The 20,059-nt window shown below is 35.8% G+C and overlaps 1 protein-coding gene across 2 annotated transcripts in view; it reads left to right on the top strand.

Moving 5' to 3' along the window:
• LOC111155565 (plexin domain containing 2) overlaps nt 1-20,059 on the top strand; it is a 462,074-nt gene that overhangs the window by 410,364 nt on the left and 31,651 nt on the right. For both annotated transcript variants that reach the window (XM_022515805.1, XM_022515806.1), the window contains one exon: nt 1,443-1,603. In XM_022515805.1, coding sequence (XP_022371513.1) covers nt 1,443-1,603 — 161 coding nt within the window. The remainder of the gene's footprint in view (nt 1-1,442; nt 1,604-20,059) is intronic.

The following is a 20,059-nucleotide window of genomic DNA, read 5'->3' as shown; positions in this document are numbered from 1 at the left end:
TATTGAGCTTTATTAGATTTGGAGAAGAATTACCAAACACCTACCATGGGTCTCAAGCAGATAATAAACAAACAATAACAACAAAAATTTAAAGGGTGGACAGGAAGAACAGGGAAGTCATGTTTCTTTGCTTTATCTGGGATTCTGTTACTTCACATTGACCACACATTCTGAGAGGGAGTCATGTTTGCTTTTTATTAGCAAAAAATCTAAAATAAGAGAAATAAATCAGTGCTTATTAAATGAGGTTCAATAGACAAAAATAATGTTTAAAACAAAGATGCAAATTCGTAATGAAAAGGTTAGGAATCTAGGGGCGCCTGGGTGACTCAGTGGGTTAAAGTCTCTGCCTTCGGCTCAGGTCATGATCCCAGGATGCTGGGATCAAGCCCCGCATCAGGCTCTCTGCTCAGTGGGGAGCCTGCTTCCTCCTCTCTCTATGCCTGCCTCTCTGCCTACTTGTGATCTCTGTCTGTCAAATAAATAATAAATTAAAAAATCTTAAGAAAAAAAAGATTAGGAATCTACTGCTGTAGAACTTTTATGATTGTTAAGCAATTTTTCTAATGGTTCAAAATAATCATAGTATGCACATAAACAGTTACCTGCTACATATGATTTAAGATCTTTAAATACCTGAGTAGTCATCAAAGATTGCAGAATTTTAGAACAAGAGAAGACTTTAGAGATTAGCTTTATTTGGTTGACTGACTTTGGGTTGGTAATTATTACTTTAGAAATTTAATTTCTTTTTTCTGATTCTGTGAAAATGAGTGTTACAGTGGAAAACATCTCAGTAAAAGTCAGACCAAATGATATTGGTTTGTGGCATAGTGGAATATTTTGATATTCTGTGTGTTCTCTTGAGATGGTGATAAAACTATCTGAGGGTCATTTAGCATCCATCTGTTACTCTTTTAAAGAGCATTTCAGTTTAAAAAAGATTTTGAAAATTAGCTTTTGAACTCATGCACAGACTTTCTGAAAATGCACAGACTTTCTAGCCCATCAAAAGAAGCGTTAAACTCTGCAATATAAAATTTCCAGAAAAAGATGAGAGAGGAATTTTCAAACAGTAATCAATTTTTCCATAGGTAAAAGTGGCAGTGGTTTAATGAGAAAAATCAAAGTTAAATTTATTATATAGTTAATTAGAGTTTTAGATTTTCCACAGTACTTTTAGAATAAAGGCTATTAATTTTGTTTATTGCACTATAAATTAAAACACAACTATAAATGTATTTTTAATCATGAATAGCATGGATTTTTCATTGCCCAAATAAAGAGCATCAGGCTTCTAAAACTGGTGTCACGGAAAGAAGAGTTGTACAGAAAGTAAAAGAAAAAGTTCTAATGGTATTTTATTGAAACTATAAACACCTCCTCTAATGAAAATGCAAACTTGAAAGCACACACATGAACATTCTGTGCTGTTCTTTCAGCTTCTACAGATGATAGCGCAGCCGAGAAGAAAGGGGGCACCCTTCATGCTGGCCTCATTGTTGGAATTCTCATCCTGGTCATCATTATAGTAGCAGCCATTCTCGTGACCGTCTATATGTATCACCATCCAACGTCAGCAGCCAGCATTTTCTTTATTGAGGTAAGTGTCGGGCATGACACATGAAATCCAAGCTGGTCTATGAACTCCATGTATTTGCTAACACCACCTGTATTTAATATGCAGCACCAGACTTCTGCATTTTGCCATCGCGAGCAGACGGGTTTCACACATGTGTGCACACACAAGCATATTGATAGATTGCTTCCATGTGATAAGTTCCCTTATCTCAGGAGCTTTTAAAGAAATAAGCTAAGCTATCTTGCCTTTCGCAGATCTGAAGAAAAATAGAAACTATAATGTTTTTGTCCTGTTAGACCAGCTGTTCACCTGATCGTAGGAAGAAATTCAGCAGGTACTGGAGGCTGCAGGACTTGGTTTGGATGTATTGATCAGTAAATACGAATTGAGTATTGGCTGGATTCATAATACAATATGGTGGACATGCTGTCAACCATTTAGGAAAAATAGAGCTTTCACTACAAAATAACAGTAAGATGTAACAGGTATAACAAAAAGATAAGGGTATGTGCCATCACCATTTTGTGTAATGTGTGTATATTTATATGTTTATATATGAATGTGCATGCACATGTGGGCACACACGCACACTGAGCCACAGAGAGAGCACTGTGCTGAATTGGTGTTCTCTTTTCATGTACAAAATGTAGATTTAGTGCCAGTTCCCAAGAACAATGAGGGAGGAAGACCAGGAGCTGGCTAAAGGATCCAGAGCCAAGCCTTGATGTCCAAAAGGCCTGAAGTTAGGATGCTGGTAGGGCACTGGATAAAGTTCATTGTCCCATTCTATGCCCTGGTCAGTTGGAATTCCTGGGACCATCATGTGTGCAGCTTTCATTCCAACATCTTAATAGGGCTACTGCTCTTCCAACCCCAAAGAAATAGTAAAGTAATGGAGGAAATCTCCCCCCCTCCTTAGAGTTTCAAAACTATAAATATGAAATGTTTTCCAACTCATTGGGTGATGTACAGAAAGGTGGATTAGAATTTTGTTTACTTGTTGAATGAGAAATTACCATAAATTTTAAACTACAGAATTACCTTTGTTCCCTTTAAGAGGGAGAGATGAGAGCTAATCAATTAAATAATTGCTTAAAAGTCCTATATGGTTCTCAGCTGTCTGTAGACTAACATGCAGTCTCCTTAGGTTGGCATTCAGGGCCTTGGTGGTCTAGATCTTATCGATCATTTTGATCTTTATCCCATACATCTTCCACCTGGAGATGACAATACCACCAAATTTCCCTTTTTACTTTACTCTATTCACGCTCCAAATTTTCCATGCCATCAAGACTTTGTTTATTCTGTTTCCTCCACCAACAAAGCCCTCTCTTGCCATCCCAGTTCTTGAATTCAGGATCTGAACACCTTCGAAGCCATGTGTCCCCTAAGCTTCCCTGAACCATCTCTGTCTGGATAGCTGGACATGATCTCTCTTCCTCCTCTGAAATTCTATCCATTATAATTCATCGATCTCTTTCTATGGCATTTACCTTTCTGTTTCACATTAGAATTAACTATGAACCTGATTCATTCCCCTCCTACTGACTTAAAAGTTCCTTAAGATTTGGATTAAACAACAGAGCTTCCTTCAAATAAGAGGTACTCTATCAATATTTTCTGGGGAAAAAAAAAATCCTTTGAGATTTCGAGCTTCCATTAAAATTTCACATATGTATTCTGGAAATGGCATCCTCATTTAAAATCAAAATAATTGTGAAATTATCAAGCATTTCATTTAGTTGGAAAGCTGTTTTTTAAGTTTTGCCAAGTTGCTTCCTTTCATGGAAGAAAGTAGGAAACTTTCCTGGGTCATGAATGCATTCCTCAAACAGCTGACAAGTGACAAGCTGTAAGGCTTCAGTGACTAAGCAGACATCAGGCTGCTTCTATAACCCCTTACTTATTGAAGCCTTTAATGCACCATGCAGTCTATTTTCTGACACTGTAAAAATGAAGACACTGTGAAATATCTGATGGTGATGGACTTGGCCATTTGCACGGTGCAGAGGACCCAGTTCATATCAGTGCATAGCAATCCCTGTGGAAATACAAAGTGAGACTGAAGAATAGTGAAAGTTTTTTTTTTTTAAAGATTTTATTTATTTGACAGAGAGAGATCACAAGTAGGCGGAGAGGCAGGCAGAGAGAGAGAGAGAGGAGGAAGCAGGCTCCCTGCAGAGCAGAGACCCCGATGTGGGACTCGATCCCAGGACCCTGAGATCATGACCTGAGCTGAAGGCACAGGCTTAACCACTGAGCCACCCAGGTGACCCTGAAAGTTTTTTTTATTTTTGTGTTTGTTTCTTGTTTTTTGTGGTTTTGGGTTTTTTTTTTTTTTTTTTTTTTTGGCATTCATCTTAGAGATAGCTTTGTTCTGTGCCCTTATAACACAAAGGAAGAGACTGACGCTCAGAGTGGTGGAATGGTTTCTCCAAGGTCAAAGAGCCACAGTTGTAGAAAGATTTCTCTTATCTTTCTACACTCAAGTAAACAGAATCATTCTGCAGGTTCCTGAGCTTTTCTTCCCTTTGCCTTTTTCTTTCCCATTGGTTGACAGCCAATTTCTACATAAATCACTTCCTCCTTGACACCCTGCTTGCTATCCCTGTGTAGCTCACAGTGGCTGGTCAGCAGGTGATTTTTGAAGATGATAATCTTAGCTTTATTATTATTAAAGCTGACCCATGTTGACAAATTCAAAACACAGACCCGTCATGACTTCACAGTAACTGACATGCTAGACCCAGGAATTTGAAGGTTTTGAATTACTAGTTAAATTAGAGTCATTGGTGCATAAAAAGATTGAATTTACCAATATTATGTAAATTGCTTTTCATGTGCCTCATTATACTGCTGTCTGCTTTTTAAATGAAATCGATGTGCTTTCTCCCATTATGAAAAGAATACCTGCTCGTTATAGAAAATTTGCAGAAATGTGAAGAAGAAAAAGTAGAGTCATCTTTATAGGGCCAACATGTGGAAACAATCACTATTACTATTTTAATTTATTTTCTACTGGAATTTTTGTATGCAGAATTTGATGTTTGCCCAGTTAGTTAACTGTGATTTCACCAAAATGCAAACTGTTATTTTTTTAAAATAACATTTTTTCATTTGTAAACATCATTTTGATGGCTGTGTACTATTCCATTCAGTGTTTTGTCAGTAGCTTTTATTGATTGCCTCTTATGCTGTCAGGTGGTATTCAGAAAGTACTAACATTTCCTAGAAGTAGAAAAGAGCCTTACTTGACTATATATTAGGTTCCTATTGCTGCTGTAACAAATTACCACAAACCTAGGAGCTTAAAACAATACATACTTATTATCTTACAGGTTTAAAGGTCAGAAGTCCAGATTTAGTCTCACTGGTGTAATTAGTCTCACTGGAGGTCAGAAGTATAGAATTAGACAAGGCGTCAGCAAGCCTGGTTCCTTCTAGAGATTTCAGGAGAAGTTGTTTACTGTTTTCAGCTGCTAGAGGTTGCATGAATTCCTTGACTCCTGGCCCTCCTAATGATCCCAAACTTTGCTTCTGCCATCATATCTACGAACAACTCTAAATCCCTTTGCCTCCTTCTTGCAAGACCCCTTGTGATTACATTGGGCTCATTTGGACAATCCCGGATAATCTCCCCATCTCAAACTCCTTAATTTAATCCCATCTACAAAGTTCATTTTCCTGTAGAAGGTAGCATTGGCAGATTTTAGCTATTCGGACACACATATCTTTGGAAAGTTATCATTCTGCCAACCACAAACTGCATCAAATGTGAGATGCATTACACTCTACCCATTACACTGTGACAGGCCCTTGACCATAATACACATTCCATTTTTGTGATATTAAAATGTTACCCAGTGTGTGTCTTGTGTGTTTTTCATAATGAAATTCAGATTGCATCGAATGCTTATAGGACTTAGTTCCTGTGCTACACTGTATATACCGTGATGAAATGTAATGACTTTGCCCTTGAGTGGATAGACCAGAGTTTGTGCAACCAATCTCATATTATGGAGCATTGGGGCTCTTCCTTTTTCTTGTTGTTGTTACTTTTGCTATTATAGTTAGCCCTGTTATGACAGTAATGATGGTAATAGTGAACACTTAATGAACTCACCTAGTGGAAGTGATTTATACTTACTACCTCATTTAATCCTCACAAAGACCCTAGGATAAATAAAGAATTATCTTTTTATTTCATATCATAGATGATGAAACTTGCTTAACATCATGAATTTAGCCTAGTGGTGGAGTCAGAATTTGAGCCCTGGCTCTCCAGAGACCATATCCTCAACCACTGGGCCATGCTGCCTCTCTGTGTATGGAGGGCTTTCCTCAGGTGCTGTGTAAAAATATAGAAGGATATAGATTATATCCTTAGAATAGATTCTTAAAAGTAAAGTCAAAAGAAGGCAATAAGCCATTTAATGGCACTGAAATATTGCCAACGATCATTGTCTGGATTTGTAACCAATTTGTGTAGCTGTTGTTGCTCTCATCTCCTTTTAGTGAAGGGAATGACAATGGCTGTTATCTGTGTTTTGTTCTTGCAGAAGATATATACCAGTTATTGTGCATTTTATGGACACAAACCCTCTCCCTCATACAAAGTACTTAAATGGGCTTTATCCTTTTTTTTTTTTAAGATTTTATTTATTTATTGAGAGAGAGAGAGAGAGCGCGCATGAGGAGAGGGGCAGAAGGAGAGGAGAAAAGCAGACTCCTTGCTAAGCAGGGAGCCTGACATGGAGCTCCATCCCAGGACCCTGGAATCATGACCTGATCCAAGAGCAGATGCTTAACTGATGGAGCCACCCAGGTGCCCCTGGGCTTTAGCTTTTAAACTTCATATTTAATAGGGGATAAAATGGGAATTAAAATCTAGAAATACATCCTTGTATGGAATACTAAGTGAATGTGACAAAAGGCAATAAAATAACTAAAATGAAGGGAAAACTAGACGAAAGTCAAGAAGTCCTTGTGATAAAGCAGGTCAGCACCTTGTATATTGTGCAATTAAACAATTAAATTGTTCATATCCTATGTTGTCACATATGGGGTCATGTGTAAGAGTTTCATTCTCCTAAGACATTCAGTCTTTACTCAGTCTGGCAGACTAGTCTATTTTTCCTGAACTTATCTTCTATTCCTCCATCATCCTCTTCACATTTTATGCTGAATATTTTCTTTAACTTTTTACTAGATGACTTTCATTTTGTGTTTACCTGACTTTTCTCACTAAGTTTCAAAAAGACACCTGATTTTGACCAAAACCCATCATATGAAACAAGAATGACTAATGTACTTTAAAATCTTTTTTTAAAATTAAGTTTATTATCTTGAAACAAAATAGCAGAGAACAAATATTCAAATAATCACATGCACCTTAATTTTTAATAGATTTTAATAAAACTACTGTCTCTTTGGAAGAATTAAATATGCCTTAGATTCTACATTAGTGTTTGCTGAACATTTCTAGGCATAGATTCTGTGATTTATAATAAATTTCATTGTTGCATGAATATGGGTTACAGAAATAAATATTTACACTGTTACTTAAACATATCACAATTTAAGATTTTTAACTAAGATGCATAAAATAAATCTAGCTGAAGGTCAAGAAAATAATATTCTACAGTAGAAATCACATGAAAAAGAATCCCCACGAAAGAATTCTGTGTGAACTATAAACAAATTGCTTTAGAAGAGTAATCTTTTTTTTTTAGGATTTTATTTATTTATTTGACAGACAGAGATCACAGGTAGGCAGAGAGGCAGGCAGAGAGAGGAAGGGAGAGTGAGGAAGGGAAGCAGGCTCCCTGCTGAGCAGAGAGCCCTATGCGGGGCTCGATCCCAGGACCCTGGGATCATGACCTGAGCCGAAGGCAGAGGCTTTAACCCACTGAGCCACCCAGGCGCCCCTAGATGAGTAATCTTAATGAAAGAATTTACGTTTAATACTGCCTTTGATTTTTCTTAGTCTTTTAAACAGTGGCTAACATTTAGACATTTATGTCCAGATTTGATTGTTCTCTATTAATAAAAATGAAGATAAATGAATAAGACCCTAATGATAAAGGTGACTGATATCTTGGAAAGTAGATTCTATGAGTAAAATATTGAAGTTTTTTTTGTAAAGCAAAAACTAAGAATACTACATCATGCTGCTGATGCTGTAAAGTACTACTGAACACACCCTCATGGAAAAAGCAACCTGAACAAAGGGCTCATTTAAAGATGATAGGGAAGAAAGCAAAAATTATAGGCACAATGCCTCTCACGAGGACGCTAAGATAATGCAGAGCAATGAGGCTTACCTTTATATAGAACATAATTCTTATCCTGAGGATTAGAGAAAAGAAGGGTATAGAGCTGAGCTGTCAGTGTGGTAGCCACTAGCCTTAAGTGGCAATTGAGCACTTGAAATGTGTCTGGGGCGCTTGGGTAGCTCAGTGGGTTAAAGCCTCTGCCTTCGGCCCAGGTCATGATCCCAGGGTCCTGGGATCGAGCCCCACATCAGGCTCTCAGCTCAGCAGGGAGCCTGCCTCCCCCTCTCTCTGTGCCTGCCTCTCTGCCTGCTTGTGATTTCTGTCTGTCAAATAAATAAATAAAATCTTAAAAAAAAAAAGAAAAAAAAAAGAAACGTGACTAGTTTGGACTGAGGTGCATATAAAATACCCACCAGATTTGAAGTTTACGAGAAAAGAATGTATAGGAGCTCATTAATAATTTCTATATTAATTACATGTTAAAATGAAAATATCTTGGGGATATTGGGTTAACTAAAATATATTATTAAAATTGACTTGGGAGGCGGTCCAAGATAGCAGCACAGGAGGATCCTGAACTCACCTCCTCCCACAGACACCCTGAACCTGTAGAACAATTCTTTATGAAAAAGACCTGGAAAACTGGGGAACAGCTCCTTCACAACAAATTATAAAAGCACCATATGGAGACAGGTAGACACAGAAAGCCATGCTTACTAAAAGCCCCACCCCCAAAATGGCAACTTACGGTCAGAAGAGATCTCACAAATCCAGAACTTCTTTAGGAGCTAGGGATTTCTGCCCCGTATCAGGCACCCTAACCCTTGAGACCTGCACCATAAAGATGAATTCCTAAAACATCTGCCTTTGAAAACCAATGGGGCTGCCATCCAGGAGACCTAAAAGTCTATAGGGAACTAACATACTGATCTTAAAAGGCTCACACACAGACTCATCACTCCAGGGCCCACCACAGAAGCAGCAATTTGAAAAGCTCCTAAACTATATGTGAAGGAGATTCATTTGCCCATCTGAGAGCATTGAAGGAGCTTTTGGGACTCTCTCCAGAAATGGTAGTGCATTTTTGCACTCTCTCAATACCTTGTAGGTGCCGGTAGGGGCAAACAGTCCCTGCACTGCCTCACTCCCCTTCAAAAGCCAGCAGGCATGCCCCAGCCCCTCCCACTGCCTTGCTAAAGCCAGTGGGCATCCCCAAGCCCCACTTTCATGCTGCCCCACATGTAGGCATGCCCGACACTTGCACTCTCCCACAAAGACTCAATAAATGACTGGAAAAATCATAAGTATGTGAAGATTAAACAATATCTACTGAAAAACCAAAGGGGCAGTGGAGAAATTAAAAAAAAAATTGAGACAAATGAAAATGGAAGTACAACATACTAAAATCTATGGGATGCAGCAAAGCAGTTCTAAGAGAGAATTCTAACTTCATAGTAAAACAAGCCTAACTCAAAAAAACAAGAAAAATCTCAAATAAACAGTGCACCTTTACACCTAAAGGAACTAGAAAAAGAAAAACCAACAGAGCCTAAAGTTAGTAGAACGGAAAAAATAACAACAGCACAAATATGAAGTAGAGACTAAAAAGACAGAAGAAAAGATCAATAAGCTGGTACTTTGAAAAGATAAATAGATTTGACAAACCTTTAGCTAGACTTACCAAGAGAGCTCAAATAAATCAGAAATAAAAGAGGAGAAGTTACAACTGATACCACAGAAATAAAAGGGATGATAAGACACTACTATGAACAATTATACACCAGCTTAGAAGCATGGGTAAATTCCTAGAAGCATACAATCCTCAAAGAATGAATAATGAAGAAATACACAATCTGAATAGACTAATTAATTACTAGTTAAGAAGATTGAATCAGTAATCAAAAATCTTACTACAAACCAAATTTCAGGTTAAGACAATTTCACTGGTAAATTCTACTAAATATTTTAAGAAGACTTAATACATATCCTTCTTAAACTCTTGCAAAAAATTAAAGAGGGAATGCTTCCAAACACATTTACAAAGCTAGGATTACCGTGATACCAGAAGCAGACAAAGACACCACAAAAAACGAAAATCCTGGGCCAATACTCCAGTGAATATTGGTGCAAAAAATCCTCAACAACATATTAGCAAACCAAATTCAACAATACATTAAAGCAATCATACACCATGATGAGGTAGAATTTGTTCCAGAGATATAACAATGGTTCAGCATTTGCAAATCAATCAACATTATACACCACATTAAACAAAATGAGGGAAAAGATCATACAATCTCAAGAGATGCAGAAAAAGTATTTGACCAAATTCAACTTCTGTTTATGATAAAAACTCTCCAAAAAAAGTGGCTATAAAGGGAACATACTTCAACATAATAAAGGCCATATATGACAAGTCCATAGTTAACATCATATTCAACATGGAAAGCTAAAAGCTTTTCATCTAAGACCAGGAACAAGAGAAGGATGCCCATTCTTGCCACATTTATTCAATATAGTATCAAAAATCCTAGCCAGAGCAATTAGACAAGAAAAAGAAATAAGAGGCATACATATTGGAAAGGAAGAAGTAAAATGGTCACTAGTTGTGGATGACATGATCTTATACATAGAAAACCCTAAAGATTCCACCAAAAAACTGTTAGAATAAACAAATTCAGTAAAGTTGTAGGATAAATAATCAGTACACAAATATATGTTGTGCTTGTATACACTAACTGCAAACTCTCAGAAAAGGAAAGTAAGAAGACAATCCCATTTACAATTGCATCAAAAATAATAAAATTCCTAAGAAAAAAATTAACCAATGAGATGAAATACCTATATGCTAATGATATAAGATACTGATGAAAAAAATTAAAGACACAAATAAATGGATAAATACTCTGCACTCATGGATTAAGAGAATAAATTATAGTAAAAAGTACATATCACTCAAAACAATCTAGAGATTCAATGCAATCCCTATGCAATGTCAATTCTCCAGCATTTTTTTACAGAAATAAAACAATCCCAAAATTCGTATGGAATAGCAAAAGACCCTGAATAGTGAAAACAATCTTGAGAGAGAAGAACAAAGCTGAAAGCATCATGTTCCTGGTTTGAAATAATGATATTACATAGCTATAGCAATCAAACTATTGATATAAAAACAGACACCAATGGAATAGAACAGAGAGCCCAGAAAAATTAAACTCATGCATATGTAGTCAATTAGTTTACATCTAAAGAGGCAAAAATACACAATAGTGAAAGGACAGTCTCTTCAGTAAGTGGTATTGAGAAAACTGGACACCCACATACAAAAGAATGAAACTAGACTGCTATCTTATGATACACAAAAAATTAACTCAAAATACGGACTTGAATGTAAGACCTAAAACCAAAAAACTTCTAGAAGAAGACAGATGGTAAGCTCCTTGACATCAGTTGTGGTGATGATTTTTTGAAGCTGACCGCAAAAACAAAGGCAATAAAAGCAAAAATAAACAAGTGAAACTACAACAAACTAAAAAGCAGAAGTACACCAAAGGAAGCCATCAACAAAATGAAAAGACAACCTATTGTGAGTGGGAGAAAATATTTACAGATCATATATCCACTAAGGGGTTAATATCCAAAATATATAAAGAGCTCATATACTTCAGTAGCAAAACAAAAACAAATAGTCTGATTAATAGTGAATAGGCATTTTCCCAAAGAAACCATGTAGATAACCAAGAGGCACAGGAAAAGATGCTCATCGTCACTAATTAGGGAACAATGAGATATCAACTCATACTTGTCAGAATGGCTACTATCAAAAAGACAAGAAATAACAGATATTGGCCAGGATGTGGAAAAAAGAGGCCACTTGTGTGCTGTTGCTGGGAATGTAAATTGGTGCATCCACTGTGCAAAATAATACGGAGTTTCCTCAAAAAAATTTTCCTCAAAAAATTAAATTGAAATACCATGTTATCTAGCAATTCTGCTTCTGGGTATTTATCCAAAGAAAATGAAAATACTCATTTGAAAAGATACACACATCCCTACATTCATTGCAGCATCATTTCTAATAACCAAGATATGGAAATAGGTTAACGTAAGAGTCCACTGAGGAATGAATAGATAAGGAGGAATTTTGTGTGTGTGTGTATGTATGTATGTATGTATGTATGTATGTATGTATATACACATATACATATATATGCACAATAGAATACTACTCAACTATAAAAAAAGATTAAAATCTTGCCATTTGTGATAACATGGTTGGACCTTGAGGTATTAGGCTAAGTGAAATAGATCAGACAGAGAAAGACAAATTTCCGTAGGATTTCACTTATATGTAGAATACAAAAAACAAAATAAATGAACAAACAAAACTCATAGATACAGAGAACAGAAAGGTAGTTGCCAGAGGGGAGGGAAGTTGAGAAGTGGATGAAATGGGTGAAGGGGGTCAAAAGATACAAACTTCCAGTTGGAAAATAAATAAGTCATGGGGATATAATGTACAGCAGGGTGAGTATAGTCAGTAATATTGTCATGTATATTTGAAAATTCCAGAAGAGTAAATCTTAAAAGTTATTATGACAAGAGTTAAAATTTTATAACTTTGTATGGTTTCAGACAGTAACTAGACTTACTATGATCATTTAACAATAAATACAAATATTGAATTATTATGTAATACACTTCAAACTAATACAACATTATTTGTCATTTATACCTTAATTAAAATTAATTTCACTTAGTTTTACTTTTTAACGTGGCTACAAATAGTTCTAACATTATGTATGGGGCGAACAGTATTTCTATTGGACAATGCTGGCTTTAGAGAAAACCTTGCAGAAAGAAGAGCAGATTAGAAAGTCTGATTCTCTCCACATTTTTTGAAAATAAAAAACCAAGTAATCTTTAGCACTAGGGAGAGGAAATTGGAAGCTTGAGGAGGGAAATGCTGACAAAGCTATTTGATAAGTTGTCCATTCATTCATTCATTCAAATTCATTGATCTCCTATTATGTGCCAAGTACCCAAATTATAGAGATAAACAAAAAGGACAAGAGACAATCTTTGCCCTCATGAAGCTTACATTCTACTGGTTAGAGAGAGATTATAAACATATTTTAATCAAGGTGTGGCTTTCCAATTGAATGTTGAGTTTTACAAAAGAGGCAACCCTCTATTTTGCCCCTCCCCCATGCTCATCTATTCTCTCTCTCTCCCTTTTTCCCTAAAAAAATGAAATCTCGTGGGCACCTGTGTGGCTCAGTGGGTTAAGCCTCTGCCTTCAGCTCAGGTCATAATCTCAGGGTCCTGGGATCGAGACTTGCGTCGGACTCTCTGCTCAACGGGGAATCTGCTTCCCCCCTCTGCCTGCCTCTCTGCCTACTTGTAATCTCTGTCTGTCAAATAAATAAATAAAATCTTTTTTTTTTTAATGAAATCTTGTTTTAAAAAAATTATTTGACCCAACTTGCCACCAAAGTTAACATTCTGAAAGATGATTCTTATCTCTTCACCCCAGTCTCATAGCTCTCAATACTATAAAATCCATATTAATCAAAACCACCAAAATCATCTGTTCCTGGAACCTAAGTGGAAAGTGTCCTTTCTACACCTTTATTACAGTCAGGCTCAGTGTAGAAATAGAAACCCAGGAGAGTGAAATAGTGTGCTGGGGTCACTTGAAGTCTAGTTTCAGAGCTGAGACTTGAACCCAGGACTCCCTGTCCTGGGCTGCAGGCTGTGCCGCCTACAGCAGCAGTATAACAATGGTCTTTTAAGCAGTTTGCCACTCAAGGGATTCCCCATCCCAACAAATAATTTGTGCATAACAAGGACCAGTGGAGAATATGATTAAAGGAAGACAGGCAGCTGTGGCCCTCAACTTTTCCTGGCAATTGATAGTGCCTCCAGGAAAGAAGCCAGAGGACAGGAGCCAGGCAAGGATTCAAAGGCTGCTGCTGGGGAGGAAAAAAGTGTTTACTCAGAGTTTGGCATCTTGCTTTGCAGCTGCTAAATGCATAACCCTTGGGAATCGGGAAGACATGATCCGTTGAATAATCTATATAATAAATATAGATGGTTTCATAGACTCACGAGTCTTTTTTTATGGAAGTCGCATGTTTTTTATAATTAAGTTTTACCTACAAGGTATTCCTTAATCTTATCCAGTCTTAAAGGAAACTAAAAAATGTTTCACTGAAACAAAATTCTTCTCATTTTCATTTTTCAGTGGAGGCAGAAGATGGCTTTCACTTTTGATGAGTAGCTCAGAGGAAAGAAAGATGAAGGAAAACTTGAGATGGTTTGATGCTCTCATTAAAAAATCCGCCTTATTAAATGACATATTTCCAGGAAAAAAATAGCAAAATATAGGGGAGAATCAGTGAAAGTTGTTTGCCTTTTTTTTTTTTTTTAAGATTTATTTATGTTAGAGAGAGAACCATGAGTGGGAGGGGCAGAAGGAGCAGGAGAGAGAATCTCAGGTAGACTCCACGCTGAGCAAGGAGCCTGAAGTGGGGCTCGATCTTAAGACCCTGAGATCATGACCTGAGCTGAACCCAGCAGTCAGACGCTTAACTGACTGTGCCACCCAGACGCTGCTGAAACTGGTTTGCTTTAAAGAAAAAAAAAAAAGAAAAATTAGGCAGTGTTAGTAGTCTGTGGTTTTCTTTTCTCACTTTCCATTTTAAAACACTGAAATTTTCTTCATGTGTCTCACTGAATGTTTTTGAGATATCAGTTCAAATTCATGGTGATTCCCTTGTATAACTAGTCACCAAAATAAAGATTTTTTTAATAGCTGCCTGTCTATAATTTAATCTTCTGGGCAACATTTTAATTTAAATTCCTAAAACTAAAATAGCACTTCTAATTTAGTGAAGTATTTTCTTCCCTTCACTGGGAAGAATTATTTAAAAAAAAAAAAAAAACTGAATAAAATGTTTTCTACTGCCCTGAATTCTCTGCTCAAATTCCTTCTTAATTACCATCCCCTAAGTTATTTCAAATGGTGCAGAAGGCCATGAAATAAATCATATATGTGTATATATTTATTTTTACATATAAAATCTCCACAGGGAAGCTCTTAATACATGAAAGTATGAAATTAATAAATAAATTAAAACCTGCAGAGCTAAAATTCAGATGGGCAGCTATAAACCTAAATTATGTCATTTTGGGTACATGATATATGTATTAGGTAATCTAATCCTCTCCTTCTGTTACCTCTTTAAAAGAAGATTACTCTACTTACAGTACCAACTGTTGAGTAATTTCTTCCTTGTGACTTTGGTAACTGTTCTTTGTTAAAATAAATACTTAAATCTTTTCAAATTCTGGAGGCTGAAAATAGAAATTTTAAATTTAGCAATAATTATTGCTTCACAATAATAATGAATTTATTCAATTATAAGATTTTCCCCACCAATTCCACATAGTATATATTTTTTCTGACTAAAATACAAAATTAAATTACATAAGTTGATTATTGTAACATGCTTTGGTGTATAAATAATACAAGAATGATTTGTGATTGTAAGAAAATTAAAATTTTAAGTTTGAGTTAGGACATTAAAAATATTTAGAATCTAGGGAATACAAATGTAAAGAAATGTATTTATTTTAAATAATAGAAATAATCATGTTCTTTGTTATTCTATTAGAAGTGATTAGCCAAAGGTAATTATAATTTGCAAATGAGTTAGATATTTTGCTCTAACAAACTTTCTTAACATAAGTGAAATAATTTTTAATTTAAAATTAAAAGAACTTTCCTTACATCCCATAATAAGAGAATATAGAGTCAGAATAATTCTGTTTCTACCTTCTCTACTCTCAGTTAATTACAATATTTATATGTTAATGAGAAAGCCAATCATCTGTTTAAAAAAAACACAGTTTTTAGTGAACACTGACTCTGTGCCAAGTATTATCCTTGGCACGAACTTTGAAAGAGAAATGATATTTGTTTTATTCAAAGGAGAAAACTTTTTCTTCTATAACAAAAATAAATTTGTGATAATTATTCAAATCTCCATGCAACATAAAATACTAGGGTTTTAGTTAGGGCTAATCTCCTAATTGTGTATCAGAGTTTTTTGTTTTATATTTAAATTTAAGTCACATATCATTTTTTTCCTTGTTTTTGAAGTTTTCCTTGCTGTTGACCTTGAAATATCTGTGATTCATTAGCTTGTAATTGGACTTAAATTTTGAATATGTACAAGTTTAAAATGGAGACTGATGAAGCATGAGGTTAAGTAAAGAACAATGAATTATAATGAAAAGGAGTCTCAAAATTTATCATTTATAGTAGGTGGCTGTCGATCTAAAAAGGCATGTTGTGTGAAAAGCAGGCTGACATCTCACCAAACATGGTAGACTTCATTCTGCACCTTATACTTGTGGAGTATAATGTGTTCATTATAGTTCATTGTAGAGTAAAATGTGTTCAGAGGAGATGGAAGGATAATATTAAGGACGTGAAATTCATGCCAGGAATGAATGAAGGAAAGAGATGTTCTAGCAGAGAAAGTGGAGAAAGAAAAGCATTCCAGCTCACCACCAGTATTAATAAGCTGTTCTGTAAATGACATATATGATTTATTTTTAGTGATTCTGAAGGATGGATATGGAGATAGTTGGGAAGAAGCTATGAAGATAGAAGCATAGACTCAATATAAACACCTTTTAATAATCGCAGGTACTCAGAAAATGTACTCAAAGGCTCCTGAGTGATGAGCTGTTCACCACCACATATATTTAAGCATTCAAGAAGGCCCTTTGTTGGGTGCCTGGGTGGTTCGGTTGGTTGGGCAGCTGCCTTGGCTGGGGTCATGATCCCAGCGTCCTGGAATCGAGTCCCGCGTCGGGCTCTTTGCTTAGCGGGGAGCCTGCTTCTCCCTCTGCCGCTGCCTGCCACTCTCTGCCTGTACTCACTCTCTCTGACAAATAAATAAATTAAATCTTTTAAAAAAAAAAAAAGACCCTTTGTTGAGGACTTACTAGAAGGGATCCAAGTATTTGAATACGTGGTTAAGCTAGAATGAATTTAAAATTCATTCTGTCCTTGTAAGTGAGGGATGTTCTGGCTTCCTCCCACCCCCCAAAATTGCATACATTTCAGTACAAAAATAGCAAAGTAAACTAAAAGGTGTGATGGTGGATACTTACAGTTTCTGAAGACATCTCATTTTTTTGAATAACCCAAAGTGAAAAAGTAAGATACATACCCACACAACAAGACCATCGTTCTTCTGTTCAGGGAATGTAACTCTTTATGAAGTAATACTTGTGGGGGGAACCCATTAACTTTTCATCTTTTAAGGGAGTTCATAGTATTGAGTGATGCCTTAGATTTTATGTTCCTGTCACTACAGGATAAGCAATTCATAGGTTTGTCTTTAAAAGTCTCCATAAAAACAAAGGAATTTGTCAGAAAAGTAACAGCTTTTGTGAAGTGCTTTAAACAACTCTTTCCCAGTAAGGGGTTACTTGAAACAGAAGAAAGTAACAAAGAGCCAGAGATCCAAAGTGCTATTCTTTGCTTTCTCTGATAGTCCTCTTTGCAAACACATTTCTTAAATTTTACCAAGAAGAGAAGTTGACAGTTAAATATGTATGCTTTCTTTATATAGGTAGGAAAAGCAAAGCATACTTGACGTTTTCTACTTATAAATCAATCCTTTTGTGTTTTTCTATCTCCCTCTTTTTCTAACTTTCTCTGCAGACTAAGATTATTCTGAGAGCTTTTGGTATAATGTGTAAGCTCCCAGCCACTCAAAAGCACTTCTGTTGTTCCTTCCCTTCCCTCTCACATTCTGCCAAGCAGCCTAAGGGAATTTTTCAATATTCACATTCCAAAAACTTTCTGAAATTTAAATTGGCATTTTTCACATTCCTATTTTATTTGAATCTGTGATCATTTGTATCTTTATATTATAATCACTGCTGATGGACAAAATGCTTTTTTCTTCTCACCCATTCTCTTAGCTAGAGCAAACACAGACTTCAAATTGAAAGCCCCATGTTTCCATAAATAATGAAGTTGAGTCAAATTCCAGACAGGTGCAGATTTACTTCCCTGACATAGAGCAGAGTGTAAATCCATACTCTGGATCAGGAGAAGCTAGGAGGAGACTAAGCAGCTACTTAGTTAGCTCTTCTCCACCATGTATCTCCACTTAAGGAAATATATCATTATCTCCTATTGATCTCCAAATAATAAAGAGACACATAAATCTCTGCCTTGCCTTGCTGCCTTTACAAACCTACAATATTTATATATTCATTCATTTATTCATCTCAACCCATAGTACAATTGCGTATGTTTTATCTTCTTTTTCAATGAAAAATAGGTATAATACTAAAAATTCTCAGAAATATTTTCACTCAAATCAATTTGGTAACAGATTTTTATAGCAATAAATGATGCAATTTAATAGTAAATGCAAAAAGACTCCTTTAGATCTCAAAAGTTAGTACTAATGGAACTTTCCAGGAAATTGTAATGGCGGTAGAAGCATAATTTTTTTTCTTTTAAAATATCCAGATAAAAACAGAAAAAACTGGATATCAAAACCAAAAACCTGTGGACAGCATTTACAATAGAAAATAACAAACCACCAATATCCACAGATCTGAATGTTGTCAGTATCTATGTGAGAGAAGGCAAAAGGTGAGAAAACAAGTTGCCCAGCACACCTGGATATATAGCCATTAGACACTGACTGGAAAATACAGTAAGTGAATGTAAGGACAGTAGCAGAAAACGGGAAGGGCATGGGCCAACTCCAGCTGCAGGTGAGTACAAGTGACATGCGTAAGAGTTTCTAAAGGGGCTAGAGTCCAAAGAACTCTCAGCACTGACTTGCCAGGGTCATCTTCCATGATCGTGCCCACACTAGGAGAAAACTCTGGGAGTGGAATCAAAATAGAGTAGGATAAGGACAACAGACATTTAAAAAATAATAATAATAAAGAGGTTCACGTAAAAGTTGGAGAAGGAAATGATCAGGAAATTTCAGAAAGCAAACCCCATCACATGTTTTTAAAACCGTTGAAGAGAAACAGAAGAGGGAACTCCGAAACTGTAAGTGTTACTTGAACCAGCCCACTTTCTAAAAGGCTAGGAAACTAAATTCACATTAAAATGAGCAAAATCAGATTTTGGAGGTAGAAATTCAATGCAAAAATGCTATAATTTAAAAAGAACAAAGAGCAGAATAATATTCTTACAGACAATGAAAGCACATCAAAAAGACATGCTTTAGAAATCTAATAAAAATTCTAAAGTACCATTTCAAAACGAGGTAGAAAGCATTAAGAAAATAATGCAAAACGGAAAAGAACAACCCAAATTGGTACTAAAGAAACTTAGAAAAACCATGGTGAGCACCAAAATATCATTTTGGGAAACAAGGGGAAAACACTAGAATAACATGAAAAGCAAACACACACAATTCTTAATAACTAAGGAGAAGTAAAAGGTTAAAAAGAGAAATCTTTTTTAGTTGAAAAGAATTAAAGAAGGAGATAAAAAAAAATTGAGAGTGTCAATGGTGACAAAGAGTCTGTAAAGCATCAAAAAGTGTTTATTTTGGGGTCATAGGGGTTGCAATCCAGAAGATAGAATTGACCTAAATCAAAAGTGTGCTCCAAATTGAATTGCAGACAGTGCAGACTTATAAAAGCAAAAACTGCAAGGTTACATAACTTGTTTTGAAAGAATTATGATTGGTGCTGGCAGAGTTTAAACTGATTATCTAATACAGGATTGGCTATTTAGCTAACAAGTGTGACATTATCTCTATTTCAGTCCAAAGTAGAAGGTTGTGTTCCAGAAGGTGGTCAGTTTGCAACTGACAAAAGTCAAAAGTTCATGATGTTCCAGGAATTGCAAACAAGAGATGTACATAGGCCCTACTTCCTCAGTATCTTTTCAACTCTATGAGTGATCTCTTATCAATGCTTACTTCATTTTGGATCTTCTCTCACAAGAGATAAAGACAAATATTGAAGATTTGCAAAGAAGATCCAACATGTGAATAATAGGAATCCCTAAGGAAGAAAATCAAAGCAGTCAATCAGTACCACAAACTATATTTTTTTTTACAAACTTCTTGAATTTTAAAAAAGTCCAAGTGTTGAAAGAACTCACTAGGTACCTGAGATGACTGACCAAAAA

Source organism: Enhydra lutris, unplaced genomic scaffold, assembly GCF_002288905.1.
Source record: "Enhydra lutris kenyoni isolate GAN:26980312 unplaced genomic scaffold, ASM228890v2 scaffoldscaffold42, whole genome shotgun sequence".
Lineage (NCBI taxonomy): Eukaryota > Metazoa > Chordata > Mammalia > Carnivora > Mustelidae > Enhydra > Enhydra lutris.
The sequence above is the reverse complement of the archived record's forward strand: the minus strand, read 5'-3'. Positions and strand labels throughout refer to the sequence as shown.